The 16173-nt window shown below is 44.0% G+C and overlaps 3 protein-coding genes across 3 annotated transcripts; 1 reads left to right on the forward strand and 2 right to left on the reverse strand.

Moving 5' to 3' along the window:
• Positions 1-23: 23 nt before the first annotated feature.
• On the reverse strand, positions 24-6761 carry lcmt2 (leucine carboxyl methyltransferase 2). Its single transcript, XM_058083068.1, has 13 exons — positions 6572-6761; positions 6375-6499; positions 5304-5385; positions 5040-5226; positions 4813-4969; positions 4533-4722; positions 3780-3887; positions 2571-2658; positions 2070-2495; positions 1910-2007; positions 771-958; positions 275-410; positions 24-203 (listed from the first exon to the last, which is right to left on the reverse strand). Exons 1-13 carry the CDS (start codon positions 6608-6610, stop codon positions 39-41), a joined length of 1989 nt encoding a protein of 662 aa, XP_057939051.1. The 5' UTR covers positions 6611-6761; the 3' UTR covers positions 24-38.
• On the forward strand, positions 6522-11592 carry rab5b (RAB5B, member RAS oncogene family). Its single transcript, XM_058083078.1, has 7 exons — positions 6522-6617; positions 6931-7069; positions 7452-7754; positions 7820-7971; positions 8138-8260; positions 8846-8939; positions 11173-11592. Exons 3-7 carry the CDS (start codon positions 7586-7588, stop codon positions 11286-11288), a joined length of 654 nt encoding a protein of 217 aa, XP_057939061.1. The 5' UTR covers positions 6522-6617; positions 6931-7069; positions 7452-7585; the 3' UTR covers positions 11289-11592.
• Positions 10985-16068, reverse strand: dbr1 (debranching RNA lariats 1). Its single transcript, XM_058083076.1, has 9 exons — positions 15922-16068; positions 15299-15543; positions 15095-15219; positions 14929-15009; positions 14776-14861; positions 13612-13836; positions 13449-13526; positions 13232-13377; positions 10985-12996 (listed from the first exon to the last, which is right to left on the reverse strand). Exons 2-9 carry the CDS (start codon positions 15493-15495, stop codon positions 12297-12299), a joined length of 1638 nt encoding a protein of 545 aa, XP_057939059.1. The 5' UTR covers positions 15496-15543; positions 15922-16068; the 3' UTR covers positions 10985-12296.
• Between the last annotated feature and the right edge of the window lie 105 nt (positions 16069-16173).

The following is a 16173-nucleotide window of genomic DNA, read 5'->3' on the forward strand; positions in this document are numbered from 1 at the left end:
ATATAATAGTCACTTTGAAAGAGCTACTCAAGTGTGAGCTACCTTAAAGCAGGCTGAAGGTCCACAGTGACCAGTTGAGGGTTAAAATGTGTCCCAAAGGAAAAACAGTTTCCTCCTCCACCAATGAGCAGCAGTTCTACTTTCTTTTGGTCTGTCAGCTCCGAGCAGAAGGAGTGCAACATCAGGGGCCAGGGCACTGAGCTCTAAGGATAGCAGAGAACACTTATAGGTTCCGTTAAAGCCATGACTGTTTTTTCAACCCCGTTGAACTGACCGTATTGAGACGGAAGTCCACACTGCAGCGTGTGTCGAGGTTAATCATGGACACTGCTGGCACGTCGTCAGGATACAGCCAAACTCCTCCCACCACAAGCAGGTGTTTGCCGATCACGTGTGCAGAATGTGAATACCTAAAAGTACATTTCAAATAAGAACCACAGCAAAAAGGCACATATACAGTAGCTGTGTAGAAAAAAAACAACTAATATTAGTCTTTATAATAGCCATATTTTTGTTTTAGCTTCTACAATGAAATATTGTAAAGAAAAAAACTAGGAGACTGCTGGCGGGAATTAAGTACTGCAGTCCATTTTAAATGACAGAATTTGAAACAATTTCCATTGTAGAGTGCGACCTCCGTTAGCGGCTCCATTAGTTATCAAACATTTTTGCCTCATTTTTTGCCTCATTTAGAGGCAAAGGCATTCTTGGCTGAGAGAGGCTGCAGCGTCTTTTTAGACTTAAAATGTGATTTCGTGTGATGAACCCACCTGGGACAAGGAGGGGGCTGTACGTCTATCATCTCCCAGCAAAAGCCTCTCTCATTGGGTTTCAGCACAACTGTGTCCCCCAGAGGCTGTCCTCTTCTTCCCAGTCCCCCGAAGACCAGCACCCCTCCCTGGTAGGGACACGCCGAATGGGAATGGCGATCATCCGGTGCTGTGCCCTCTACTGGCAACTGAAACAAACACATATTGAATATTATTGTAAAAATTGTAAATTTGGAACAGCCTGCTAGAGGAAGCAATACTCCAGAGTACTCAAGACAACATTCATTCATTCATTCATTCATTTATTTTCTACTGCTTATCCTCACGAGGGTCGCGGGGGTGCTGGAGCCCATACCAGCCGCCTTTGGGCGAAAGGCGGGGCACACCCCGGACCGGTCGCCAGCCAATCACAGGGCACATACAGACAAACAACCATGCACACTCACATTCATACCTATGGACAATTTGGAGTCGCCAATTAACCTAGCATGTTTTTGGAATGTGGGAAGAAACCGGAGAAAACCCACACATGCACGGGGAGAACATGCACAGAGACGGCCGGGGGTGGAATTGAACCCTCGTCTCCTAGCTTGAGGTCCGCCGTGCCGCCCTCAAGACAACAAAAAAATAAAAAAGAAGCCATCTGTTAGCTTACATGCTAACTATTACGGTGGCCAGTTCTTACCCACAGTTTTGTGGTAAGCCTTGTATGACACATTTAATAAACTCAAGTAAACATGTTTATTCGCCACAATCCCACCAGTTCAGCCTCCAATTAGAATTTAGTTTTGCTCCGTAAATGAAGGTGACCAAACATCCCGTCCTGGGCGGAATTTGGGAACTGTGCTGTATGTGACATAATGCTTGAGAGGCTGCTGTGTGGGCAGTTTTCTGAATTATTGTTGTCAAAGAGACCACAGAGTTAATCCTCCGGCACTTGTGGAGTTGAAGTCTCGTAACACTGGGAGCGCCATGCACGACGGTCGTTGAAATTCCCAAGTTCATGCTACTATACGGGTTATATTCCCAATTGGCTGTTTCCTGTACCTTATATAAATATAATATGACAGTTGACACACGATAGTATAATCTTTAAAAGTCTTCCAGGAAATCATGCAGACATCATGTATCAGGCTCACCTCCATCCAGTGCTGCTGATCAACATCCAGAAAGTAGCCACCACCCAAAACAGCTTCACACTCATTTTTCCCACCAAAGACAAAGAGAATTTTTTTTCCTGTAGAAAAATACCCAATTAGGCTTTTAGCAAGATATAATTTCTTGATATAATTTGTATACCATTATGAGAGAGCAGAGTAGCAGTATGTCTCCACCGAAGTGGCGGATGATCCCCTGTGCAGACCATCTGCTCCTCATGAAGTGATCCACCATGATGGGTGACTTTGACAAGGCCTCCGATTGGGCTGAGAGGAGAGGATCGGCCGCCGTATATGACAGCACCTCCCCCGGGAGTGGAGGTAACGGTATGGTACAAGCGAACACCCAAATGTGCCGAGGGTTTTACAGTGACACTTTCAGTCCAGCTTTCAGGGCCTTTGAGCAAGAGTCGACTTGGAGCGCCTCTGCCACTTCGGCATGAGCCTCCAGTGAGGAGGATGTGTCCGTCATCGAGACAGGTGGACGCCGAGCCGAGACCCTCCACACAGGCTGTCAGTGTCTTCACTGAGAGGTAAATTGGGCTCCAAGATGGGCTTTTTAGGGGCACTGAGGGTACATTTCACAGTGTGAGTGGCAAATGCATTGTGGATAATGTATTTTTACACATGTATAAATAAGTACCTGGAGGATGGGTGAGCAAGGACTGCGCTGTGAGAGAACCTCGAGATGCTGTGAGGATGAAGTAGTGAGAACATTTCTGGTGCCACTCCTGACCAAATGATATAAAAAGAAGAAAAAATCGTCAAAGCTGATGCTAGGTCTAAAAATGAGACGTTCCAATTAATGCCTCTATTTAATTCAACACAGTCTCCTAGTTATCAACAGCTGTGGCTGGAGGCAACATCCTGATGTAGAAAAGAATTTCTTTAATATATTTTCCATAGTGGCAATAGCTGTATTTCTGGTATAATGAATGGTCAGCTCTTCTCGTGTGTGTTACATTGTCCTTCTGTTTTTTTTTTTTTTTTTTTTTACAATGACCTCATCAGCACACAGTGGTGTGAAAAGGCGTTTGCCCTTTTCTTTATTTTTAATTTTATTTGTATTTTTATTTTATTTTTTTTTTCATGTTTGTCACACTTAAATGTTTCACATGATCAAAAATAATAAATATTAGCCAATGACAACGAAAGTGACCAAAAATGCAGTTTTTAATGAAACGTTTTATTAAGGAAGGAAAAAAAATCAAAATCTACTTGGCCCTGTGTGAAAGAGATTATTGCCCCCCACCTCCCCTCATAAAAACATAACTGAGATTGAGATCTATGAGTCTGGGAAAGGTTATAAAGCCCTTTCTAAAGCTTTGAGCCAACCAAAATTACCCCAAAAGCACAGTGACAACTCATCTAAGTGGTCACAAAAGACCCCACAACAACATCCAAAGAACTGCAGGCCTCACTTGTCTCAGTTCAGGTCATTGTTTATGACGCCACCATAAGAATGGCCTGCATGGCAGAGTTCTAAGACCAAAACCACGGCTGAACAACATCATTAAGGTTTTTCTCAATTTCAAGTTTTAAAAACATCTTGATGATCCCCAAGACCTTTGGGAAAATCGAAAACAAACGTCATACCAAAAGTAAAATATAGTGGTGGTAGTGTAATGGTCTAGATCCGTTTTACTGCTTCAGGATCTGGGTGACTCACTGTGATAAATGGAACCATGAATTCTTGCCGTCTACCAAAATATCCTGAAGGAGAATATCCGGCCATCTGTTTGTGACCTCAAACTGAAACGAACTTGAGTTCTGCAGCAGTTTTCAGTGCTAAAATGACATTTAAGGCCGCATTGTTCACTGCTGCTACTTTTATTTCATGATTTAAACTGACCTCATACTCGTCAAAAGGCTCCAGTCTCTCCACTCGGAGTCTCTCATCATCTGGGATCAACCTGATGAAGAAGTCATTCATGTCCACGCACACACACTGCTCCCATCCCTGAAAAAAAACAAACAAACATCCATTAAAACACGCACATTTGCAAGTTCACGGCTCTGCAACTTCAAGGATTTGTGGTCAAACAGTTACTCTCTTTTTGCTATTTTTTCTGAAAAAAATGAAATATGTGATCATAAAAGTAAAATATACAGCATACACCTGTATTTACCACTGTTAACCCAGGCAAGTTAAAAACACACAGGGTGCCCTAACTTTTTCACACCACTGTATATTATATATATAGTTTATATATATATAGTTTGAGTCATGCTGCGGGGCGGCACGGCGGTCGAGTTGTTGGCGCATAGACCTCACAGCTAGGAGAGCAGGGTTCAATTCCACCCTCGGCCATCTCTGTGTGGAGTTTGCATGTTCTCCCCGTGCATGTGTGGGTTTTCTCCAGGTACTCCGGTTTCCTCCCACATTCCAAAAACATGCTAGGTTAATTGGCGACTCCAAATTGTCCATAGGTATGAATGTGAGTGTGAATGGTTGTTTGTCTATATGTGCCCTGTGATTGGCTGGCGACCAGTCCAGGGTGTACCCCGCTTCTAGCCCAAAGACAGCTGGGATAGGCTCCAGCACCCCGTGAGGAAAGGCGGTAAAAAATGAATGAATGAATGAGTCATGCTGCATCACACTGACCTTGTCCAGGAACCTTTGCCTTTGTGCATCAGTGTCCGGGTATTCTCTAAGCGCATGCAGAGTGGAATTAAGTTTGACGAAATGTTCCTGCATGATGCGACCAAACGGATCTTGAGGATGGATCTGCTCGTACATCACAAAGAGGGAGTGGGGCAGTAGTCTCGCTGCCCAAGCAATGATATCATCAGACCTGGACAGACGCCATGCGTGTAGAAGTGAATATGAACATTACTGTACATGTCAATAAAATAGAAACACATCAGAAGTTTCAAAAACTCACTGCTGTGTTTCCATGTAGGTGAGGACCACTTCGGAAAGAATGAGCGTGGGGGTAGCCTGATCCAGTCCCACCATCGTCAAAGCATCTTCAACAAGGGAGGCATGTCGCACATCCACCCCTAACAGGAAGTACTGACTACTAGACACATACACAGGCCCTGCACAGACACACACACACACACTCACATATAATGTACATACAGCATAATATAGGCAATGTGAACTAACCTGTAGGAGAATGTTCATACTGCGGGTCTAACATTGCTGCCAGAGCCTGGTTGGATCTGATCAGAGCTGCTTTACGCCGGGTGACGTCGGGGAAATCCACCTCGAACACAACGGCCCTTTCAAGCGCTGTGGCGTTGGCACACTGCCGAAAATACAACGAGTCGAATCCGGCGCCCAGAGACAAAATCTATAAAAGACAAGTAATGGTAATGGAAGTCGTTATTTGTTGATATAAGAATAATTAATAAGTCATAGTTAACTTGCCTGTCTCTTGGCACAATGTTGCGTGACCTGCAGGAAGGTCTGCACACAGTGGTCCACGGCTCTCCAGCGCACATAGTAGCCCCTAAGTATGGAATGCATATGTAATATTTTTGTAATTATTTACTAAAAACTCATGACTACAATATTATATGGTATTTAAAATTAAATGCACAGAAATAAACATTGAAAGGCAAAATATATTATATTATATATAAATATCTTGGCGGCACGGCGGTCGAGTGGTTAGCGCGCAGACCTCACAGCTAGGAGACTAGGTTCAATTCCACCCTCGGCCATCTCTGTGTGGAGTTTGCATGTTCTCCCCGTGCATGCGTGTTTTCTACGGGTACTCCGGTTTCCTCCCACATTCCAAAAACATGCTAGGTTAATTGGCGACTCCAAATTGTCCATAGGTATGAATGTGAGTGTGAATGGTTGTTTGTCTATATGTGCCCTGTGATTGGCTGGCACCCAGTCCAGGGTGTACCCCGTCTCTCGCCCGAAGACAGCTGGGATAGGCTCCAGCACCTGAATGAATGAATATACAGTCTATTGATGATTATTTTGGTAATAATTTTTTCAAGTCTTAACATTTCCTGCGGTAATGAAAAAATAAAGCACATAAAAATAACAAAAGAAAACAATTGCAAATATATAGAGAGTACATAACATGACACTGTATTTCCATCCATCCATTTTCTATGCTGCTTAGCCGTGACGGTATGCTGGAGCCTATCCCAGCTGTCTTTGTGTAAGAGGCGGGGTACACAGTCAGTTTCCAAAGGATTCATTATTAATGTATTTAAATCTGTCTACCCCCCCTCCCCCACCCACCCACACACACACACACACACACACACACACACATACACACTCAAATAATATGCAGTACTTAAAAAAAACAACATACATTTTACTGCTAAAAACTAAGTTACTTTTCCCATGCAAGTTGTACATAGTATTCCAAGCATGTCATCACTTGACCTTTATTACACCAATGCTGTCCACTCATGTCAAATAAATGCCATGTGAATGTGTTGTGTTCCACAACAAGGAGACCTTTGTGCTGACCTGTTGATGAGTGGAGCTCTTCTCGCCACTTTGCACACAAAATGCTGAAGGAAGGGATCGTGGAAGTAGCCTTGAGCTGCAGCAGATACTTTACTCAGCACACTGCTGTCATTAGTGCCCTGCACCTGTGGACAACAACATTGGCGACAATCACACCTGAATTCATTTAGTCTCTCCAATTGACGATATAAACTTACCGCCGTGTCCGCACCCTTTTGCTTCTTCCTGTTAGTCATGACTTGGGTAAGCTCACATAGTTACAAATAACTTAGTTTAAATAAAAAGGTTACGTACACATACTGTTTCACAATTCTATTTTACCAAGTTGTGTCGTCCATGTGGAACCATCGTTTAACCCGTTTGCCATTGAAACTGCACCACAGCGCCCCCAAGCGGCTCGGAGAATGCCACAGTGTTTTCACAGTAATACATATAATATTCAACTGTACACTGCTTGCCCTTTGCTTATTTGTTTCTCTTACTTGGTCTAATTCAGTTGAGAATGTTGTGTAATATACATTATAATGATATAAATTGTTAATTTGTTTACCTCAAGACGGTAACATAGGGTCAACCTACCGAGCCTGACAATGCGGCAGCCAGTACGCATGCGTGTGTATGCCAACAGGAAGCGTTTTGCTGTCAACCAGCTGATGAAGCGACATTATTGTCAGGGGAAGCTGACGTTCTTTAGGGTAAGAGTTTCTTTTGGCATTTAAACTGTCTATGTCATTTGTCAGTAATTGTTAATTTGTTGTTAGTGACGCGTCTAAAAATGTGAGCTTGGGTTTAGCATTCAGCTTTAGCTGTCGTTCAACCTGTAGTGGTCATAACGGTGTCATGCTAGCGGCACACAAACACACAATAAGATGGCTACCGGAATAAACACAGAAGCTAATAAAATGTTGGACTTCGACATCACAAAAGTTCCTGTTTTATTGTGCAATGCTGCAGTGATAGAGCGGGGAGGAGGAGACAGCTTGTTCCGAAAGGGAACCCATCAATTGGGTCCCATACAAATCAGTTGCATTGCAAAGGTACCATGCTTGATGCTGAAGTCAGTGTGTTTTGCTGCAGTACCCACCTCACCAAGACCAGACAGGGTATCACCAGGCAGCCTTGAGGACACAGCTGGAGGCAGAGCCAAGTGACCAGCAGCATCCTAGAGTCACTGTGTCCATCAGTGGGACAGCACCCTTGCACGGGTTGCTATGAGCTCCAGAGGGAGTGGTGCTGGCCGCTCCAACGGCACGCCACCACAGACCAAGATCTGTCAGTTTAAACTGGTGCTGTTGGGCGACATGGCCGTGGGCAAATCCAGCCTGGTGCTGCGCTTTGTCAAGGGGCAGTTTGACGAATTTCAGGAGACTACCATCGGAGGTGAGGAGGAGGGAAGGAGGGAAGTGAAGCAGGGGAATTTGCTAACATGTCATTTGTTTGCCCAGCTGCTTTCCTGGCCCAGTCGGTATGCTTAGACGACACCACGGTCAAGTTCGAGATCTGGGACACTGCGGGACAGGAGCGCTACCACAGCCTGGCACCCATGTACTACAGAGGGGCTCAAGCTGCAATCGTGGTCTTTGACATCACCAAGCCGGTAAGCAATAAACTTAGGAAATACTCCATTGACAAAAGAACCTCTCAAGCCAATTTCAAAACGATTTTTGAAGTAACGGAAATATGAATAATCCATTCCGGGGTCTAACACTGACATTTGTAATATTCATAACAATTGTACAAGTGTAAAAATCCATTGTACTCAGGAGACCTTTGAGAGGGCCAAGGCCTGGGTGAAAGAGCTGCAGAGGCAGGCCAGTCCCAACATTGTCATCGCTTTGGCAGGAAACAAGGCTGATCTGTCAGAGAAGAGACTAGTGGAGTATGAGGTCAGTAGCCCCTGTTAAGATTAAGATTAAGATATGCCTTTATTCGTCCCTCAGTGGGGAAATTTGTATTGCACAGAAGCAAGAGTACAGAGTCAGTTAAGCAGTACAAAAATACACAATATAGAAAAATAAACAATATAAACAACCCAAGTATTAACAAAAATCAACAGTTTTCCCAGAGATATACAATACAGTATGTAGATAATATGAAACAAGATGAGATATATGACCAGTCTATACACTGAGATCTTGCTAGTGAGTTAATATGAGGCATTATTGAAATACTTCACATAGAACTTAGTATATTGCATTTAGAGCCCTTAATATTGCACATGGAGGTTGATCAGATATTGCACAGTGAATGGGGTCTGGAGTAACTATACTGAGTATAAGAACAAAGTATTGCACAGATGTACATAGTGGTGTAGAAGTCTATTGGGAGCAGCGCTGGTTGTACAGCCTGACAGCTGCAGAAAGGTCAGTAGCCCCTGTTAAGAAAGCCAAGTATGGTGCCTTTGTTTTTCTCTTAATTTTTACAATGTTTGACATTTATGATTCTTTTCATTGTGTCTTTGCGCATCGAAGGAAGCGCAGACATACGCCGACGACACTGGCCTGCTCTTTATGGAAACCTCGGCCAAGACCGCCATGAACGTCAACGAGCTCTTCCTGGCTATTGGTGAGTTTTTCCATATTCTTGATCAAATTCATGAAAATGTCCCAACTTTGCCCAAAGTGTCAATATTTAAGACCGCCTTAATGCTCTTGGGCATGAAGTTCACTAGACCCTAGCTTGTCTCTTGAATCCTTTCATGCCTCCAATGACAACGTTATGGAGTTAGTGGACGTTAATGACCTTGTGCTCCTCCGCCTTCCATTTGAAAATACCAAACAGATGCTCAATAGGTTTTACATCTGCAGCCATGCTTGGCTAGTCCATCACCTTTACCCTAGTAGTGGCCATCTTGGAGGTGTGGTTACCATCATATTGGAATGCTGCCCTACGGCTCATCATGCTGTGCTTCACTATGTCCCAACACATGTTGGCATTCATGTTCCCCTCAATGAACCGTGCGTCCCCAGTGTGTCCCACTCATGCAGCCCCAGACCATGACACTGCCACCACCATGCTTGATGCTGACAAAGACTGAACCAAATAAGTTTATCTTGGTCTCATCACACCACAGGATATGGGTACAGTAGTCCATGCCCTTAGTCGGTATATTTAGGAAACTGTTAGTAGGCTTTTATGTTTATATAAACACACACATTAATTTTATTAATAGGCCCCTTTCTGGGCATATCGTACAAACAGGAAATAGAAAAAGTAATTTAATATTGCAAATGTGGACTAAAATAAGTAGTTGATCTAAAAAGTGAATGCAATGTCTGGAATAAGTGTGCTTTGAGTCTGGTGAGGGTAAACAAATCAAGTCCTCTGTCCCCCATGGTAGACAGGTGAGAAGAGGGGGTAGTGAGATACAGGGGACATCGAGGATCCAAGGGAGGAATTATCATTTTGGTTTTTATCACTGTTAAGTTGTACAAAAAAAAATGGATGAGATTCAGCGCTTGGGTTCAGCAAGGCAGTCAGAGAGGGAGGAAGGTGGCAGAGTGGTATTGGGTTTTAGTGTAGATGTAGAGCTGGAGGTCATAAATGATTGCTAAGCGGTAGTGTCGATGACAAGCAGGGACACCAAGATACAGCCTTGGGGCACACTTGAGAAAATGGGGGACAGATGGGATTTGGATGATCTGACTTGAACTGCCGGGGAGACATGATGGGAACCAGTGGAGGGGCGGAGGCTGATGCCAATATTCTGCGGTCTGTTAAGGAGGACACTGTGGGAAAGGCAACAGACAGCCCTAGGGGAATTGGGATAGTGAGAAGTAGGGATGCTCCGATCAATCTGCCACTGATCAGTATCAGATGATTGGCATATGCAGATAAATGGCTTTCAATGCTGATCCGATCACAAAAGCTGATCCCCTGTGGCCAATAATATTGCAGCTGGCAGCGATCCATACATGTTGTCTTGCCCTAACTAACGTCTTATCACACATGCCATGAAAACTATCTTGCAGGGAGAGGAGGGTGGGGGTCGCACATTAAAAAGGTTAATCCAACAGGGGATTTTTGTCAGGGCCGGTTCTAGACACAGGGTTTGCCGAGTGCTCTCTTACTCACCCAGACGTCCATCTGGAGCTCCATCAATGTACTCTCACATCCAAAGTTTCCTTATAGAAGGCATCTCATCCTTTAAGTAAGTCAAATATTCATTTTCTACTGCTTATACTTAAGGGTTGCGAGAGTGCTGGAGCCTATCCCAGCTGTCTTAGGGCGAGAGGCGGGGTTACACCCTGGACTGGTCGCCAGCCAATCACAGGGCACATATACACAAACAACCATTCACACTCACATTCATACCTATGGACAATTTGGAGTCACCAATTAACCTAGCATGTTTTTGGAATGTGGGAGGAAACCCACGCATGCACAGGGAGAACATGCAAACTCCACACCATGGAATTGAACTCAGGTTTCCTAGCTGTGTGGCCTGCGCGCTAACCACTGGAATTAGCTGCCAGGGAGTCATTTTCAAAAGTGCTGTGCTGTACTTTGAAGGACCGGAATTGCATATACCGTATCATTGTACTGAACTAACTATTGTATTAAAATAGAAAATTAAATTAAAATAGACAAATGGAAATACAAAAATATGTATTCCTGTACTTTATAGTAGGCAACACAAGTTGTAAGCTTTTTTTTTTTTAATCCTTGCGTTTTATAATGGATGGAAAAAAGTTATTACTTGGTGTTATTTTTGCATGCAGGTTCAATTACTATTGAAACAAGCTCTGCACCTCCTTGATTTGCATAATCCTTGTACTCTTGCTCTAATATTTTGCAGCCAAAAAGATGCCAAAAACAGACACCCAGAACCCAACACATGCGGCACGACATCGGGGAGTCAATCTCCAGGACCCGGACGCCCACTCTACCAGAGCCTGCTGCGGTGGGAACTAGACCACCTTCCCCCCCGTTTTCCCTCCCATGTGACCACCATTACCATCCACAACCACGGCAGTCATCCTAAAGCATCCTATCTCCCTCAGCCAGCTTCTATTCGTCATCAGTGAATCAAGCAGTTGTCAAGGAGGAGGAAGAGGACGTTAAGCTGTTAACTGAGGAATAATACAGCGAAGGACACTAATTGTGAATATTCAGCCTTGCATCATTTCAGCTCGAGCCCTATCTGATTGCCTAAAAATACTACAAAGCAACCAAGGAAGAAATATGAGGAAATGTGTAAAATAAAAAGTTAAATGTGTTACAGCCTGGCTGGCCTTCTTGATCCTACTTTGTTTGCTTAAGATGATACAGTACAACACTTTGCACCTGCGTACTCCCTACATACATTTTCTTTACACTACACTATGACAAATGTAATACATTGCAACCTAATTTGATGAAAATTTTAAAAGGAATGTCCCATGTTCAATCTAAATTGTTAACTTGCCGTGAATTCACAGGCTGTCTCTCAAAACACTGAAATGTAGTCACACACTCAGAAAACATTTGTAAAGGTTTGCCTTTTAAAGATGTTAATGTATTTTAAATAAAGTGAAAATTTAAAAAAAATGAAAGTGGAGATTTGTTTTTTTCAGAATGAGCAAATAATCCCCCAAAAATAAAAATCCTGTCTTTTAAAATTGAACATTTTTAAACAAAAATGTAAAATGTTTAATACGCCTGTGCTCATCAAAACAATATGAAATACAACAAGGAATTAATAGATTGTATAAAGCTAAATCATTATTTTTCCCCCTTTTGGCAAAAAAAAAAAATTAAAAATACAACCAATGATAATCCCTGCTGTCTTGAAAAATCACATTTACCAAAAAACTACAATGAACTCAAATCCTGTTTCTAAAAATAGTATATAAAATATATTTTAAAAAAGAGGAAAAATAATTTGTCCTCTATGTTAAAAATGCAGAAGAAATGCATAAATAGAAAAATAAAGGAGGATATCTAATCATCATTACACTCGTCTTCCACTGTGGCATAGATGATTTGGTTCCTGCGTTTGATGCGTGGCATCGTGGTTACACTTCCATTACCCCCAGCCTCGATGCTGGTGCGTTTGGGGGCGCGTGTTCCTGCAGGATCTGCCTCCTCGCCCTCTTTGTCCAACTCTAGCCCAGAGTTGGACTGGGTGGTTGTAGGTGTGGAGTGGCAGGGGGGTGATAGGTCAATGAGGGGAGACATAGGAATGGGGGAAGCCTCCAATTTGGGCGGGGGAAGAACCATGCGGGGTGTGTGGGTAACATCCCCGCCAGGGGGTTTTGGATCAGAGTCGCTATCAAGCTCTTCCTCCCATTCGTCCTCTATGGTGATCTCATCTGGATTAAACGAGCTTGACATGCCTGAGGTGTCCGTCGGGTACTCGCTGGGCTCATCATCTTCCAGAGAATCATCTTCCTCCTCTCCACCCTGAGTCCCCTTTGTGTCGTCGCTTTGCCCCACCTGGGTGTAGATGTCCGTGAGACCTAAAGTGGAGCACAGCACGGTGGTCTGGGGGTTGGTGTTGTAGCTGGGGGCCGAGTGGGGCTGTGGGTTTCCGGGGTCATAAGCGGACACGGTATGACTAAAGTTGTCTGGGATGGCGAGCTCGCCGCTGAGCTCCTCCATCACCTTCATCATTGCTTCTTCTGATATGCTAAAGTCCCACCTGATGGACACCAAGGCGGGTGGTTAAAACTTTATCAGTACTCGTCAACATTGGCTACACCTGCGCAATCTACAGCTCTTGTCGTGGCCCAAGTTTGTGACTAAAGATAAAATTCAACGCATTTCCAGCGTTTCCTTGGTGCTGCCAAGTTTAGACATTTTTGCAGAAGATGGCGCAGGTCTACCTCATGACAAGACAATGAAACGCACTTAGAATCAAGCGTATGTGTGTGTACCGTTCATGCAGGCCGTTGTTCTCAGGGGGGTTCCAGGGATGATGAGTGGTCCTCTGCAGATGGTTGGTGGCTTTCAGAATAGCGAGCCACTCTGGGTCATATTCCAGACCCTCGGATGAAGTGTCCCTATCTGGAATGTCCACAATCTACAAGGGAAGTGTGATTGCTTAGAGGTACCGCTTTTACATCCTCAATGTACTTCAGCACGCTAACTTACCTGCAGGAACTGCCGATAGGGCAGACATTTATCCAGCGACAGGAATTTAGTGACGCGCGGCGTGGTGTTGGCTTTAGGCTAACGGTAATTCAGGACAGACAGCTCATGAAATCAAATCAAGTATTAAGAATAATAAAAGATTTGGATTAACCACCAGTCTCACCAGATGTTGCTTGAGGGCAGCAAATTTGACGTGAAGATGTGCCGAGAACCAGTAGCTGGGCTGGAGGTGGTCCAGAAGCTCGGCAGCTGCTGGGCTGCCCAAAGAGTTGGACTCCACTTCTTGACGCAGAAACTTTTTCTTCCGTAACAACTCCTCAGTGTGGCCGTGGTGGTAGATCCCACGGGGCCAGTCATGGCTCATGAAAATATCGACTGGCATGCGGATCTGGTGTGGATTTGGAGGATTTTGTCAAGTTTAATGCTGAATCAAACTTGCATTAAAGCCATGTGGAACAACATTGCATGTGGAATAACATTGCATGTCAAGAAAATGCAGCAGCAGCAGCTCCTAGCTGATTGTGATGTGTATTCAAATTATAATAGTCATAGTGTGGGTGTAGGCAGCACAGCGGTCGAGTGGTTAGCGCGCAGACCTCACAGCTAGGAGACCAAGGTTCAATTCCACCTCAATTCCATTCCGGTTTCCCCCCACATTCCAAAAACATGCTAGGTTAATTGGTGACTCCAAATTGTCCATAGGTATGAATGTGAGTGTGAATGGTTGTTTGTCTATATGTGCCCTATGATTGGCTGGCAACCAGTCCAGCGTGTACCCCGCCTCTCGCCCCAAGACAGCTGGGATAGGCTCCAGCACCCCCCGCGACCCTCGTGAGGAAAAAGCGGTAGAAAATGAATGAATGAATCATAGTGTGGGTGTAGGCAGCACGGCGGTCGAGTTGTTAGCATGCAGACCTCACAGCTAGGAGACCAGGGTTCAATTCCACCTCAATTCCATCTCTGTGTGGAGTTTGCATGTTTGCATGTTGCTTTTTCTCCGGGTATTCCGGTTTCCTCCCACATTCCAAAAACATGCTAGGTTAATTGGTGACTCCAAATTGTCCATAGGTATGAATGTGAGTGTGAATGGTTGTTTGTCTATATGTGCCCTGTGATTGGCTGGCAACCAGTCCAGGGTGTACCCCGCAGCTGGGATAGGCTCCAGCACCCCCGGCGACCCTCGTGAGGAAAAAGCGGTAGAAAATGAATGAATGAATAGTGTGGGTGTAGTTTAGGGCTGTGCATATTGTAACATATAGTGATATATTTGATGTACAATTCATGTGATTGTACATGTATACAGTAACAACAAAACGTATTCTACTACCTGCTTTAACTTGAACACCTCAATATTTCGGACGTGATAGACACTTCTCAGGGTTTCAGGGTTGTATGGAGGGAATTCATGGTGACCTTCAAGGGCAAACACACCAATCAGTCCTTTTCTATGTATCCATTTGCTCAGTAAAGAAAAACTCACCTCTTCTGTAGTCATGTGATTTGAAGATGCCGGACATGCCTCCGATTCGGATCCCTTTGTAACGGACAACGCCGGCATAACCTACAAACATCATGTCGCTCATCAGGGACGTCAGGTTTTATTTGGCGATGTGATGAGAGAAGATGTATTCTCATAAGGTCCGTACCCAAATAATAAATATTGGGGGCCACCCAGCCACCGTAAGGCAGCTCCTGTAGGTGATTGGAGGCCTCGTGGTTACCTCCGATGAAGACAGTTAGAATTGGAGCCTTCTTCTCTCCAGAATAGTACCTCGAAAAAAAAAAAAAAAAGTCTCACTTTGGTCTTCTTTTTTTTTTTTAAGATAGAGGAATGTGTAAGAAGCACTCACTTATAAAAAGTCTGCATGGTTCTGTACTTGGCAGGCACCGCCATGCACTTGAGGTCGCCTTCATTCCTCACGGCCTGAAAGTCCCCGCAGCAAAGCAGCAGATCGACCTTGAGGGCTTCCTTCTTCTCCAAGTAGGCGATGGTCTCGTAGATCTTGTCTAGCTCGCCATGGCAACAGCCCTCCACCGCAATCTTCATACTGTTACTCTCTTGTCGCTCCCTTGGTAAATACTTTTTCTGGAATCTCTGCAGGCAGGGATGCGTTCATAAGATCTCTTTACAGTGTAACACATTTATTAGAACAGCAAATGTAAAGATAAATCTGTATACATTATTACAAAATGAGGTGTGAATGAAGATGTTTTTGATTGTTATCATAATTTGGAAGTGCTATGATTTTTAGGTAATTCCGTACATTCCTGTATTCCTAGAACATTTGCGTGGCTACATAAAGGGTCCAACATCTCGTTTAATTTACTTTAGTTTGGCTGAGTGACGCATTAAAAAGAATGTAGAACAGCTCCACATAGTATGAATGCACGTCTTTTACACCCACGTTGCTGGAATGGTTATTCTTATATAAACCACAATCAACACAAAAGGCGCCGATTAAAAACTACTTACATAGACGAACGAAGGAACGTAGTCAACACCGATTCGCGTTTACACAGCATAAAATCGCCAAATCGTGATGCAAAACATGCCTGCACACATTGTCAACGAAATTTCCCACCCTGCACACACAACCCAGTGCGCCTGCGCAATAGGTCAACAACAAGGCGCTGACTTTTTTTGATCACCGGGCGTAGATTCGACGCTTATCAAGAGAAGCCGATTGTGAAAATAATTATATTTTTTATGTACATAAAGAAGATA

The sequence above is a fragment of the Doryrhamphus excisus genome, chromosome 9 (assembly GCF_030265055.1).
Source record: "Doryrhamphus excisus isolate RoL2022-K1 chromosome 9, RoL_Dexc_1.0, whole genome shotgun sequence".
NCBI classification, from domain to species: Eukaryota; Metazoa; Chordata; class Actinopteri; order Syngnathiformes; family Syngnathidae; genus Doryrhamphus; species Doryrhamphus excisus.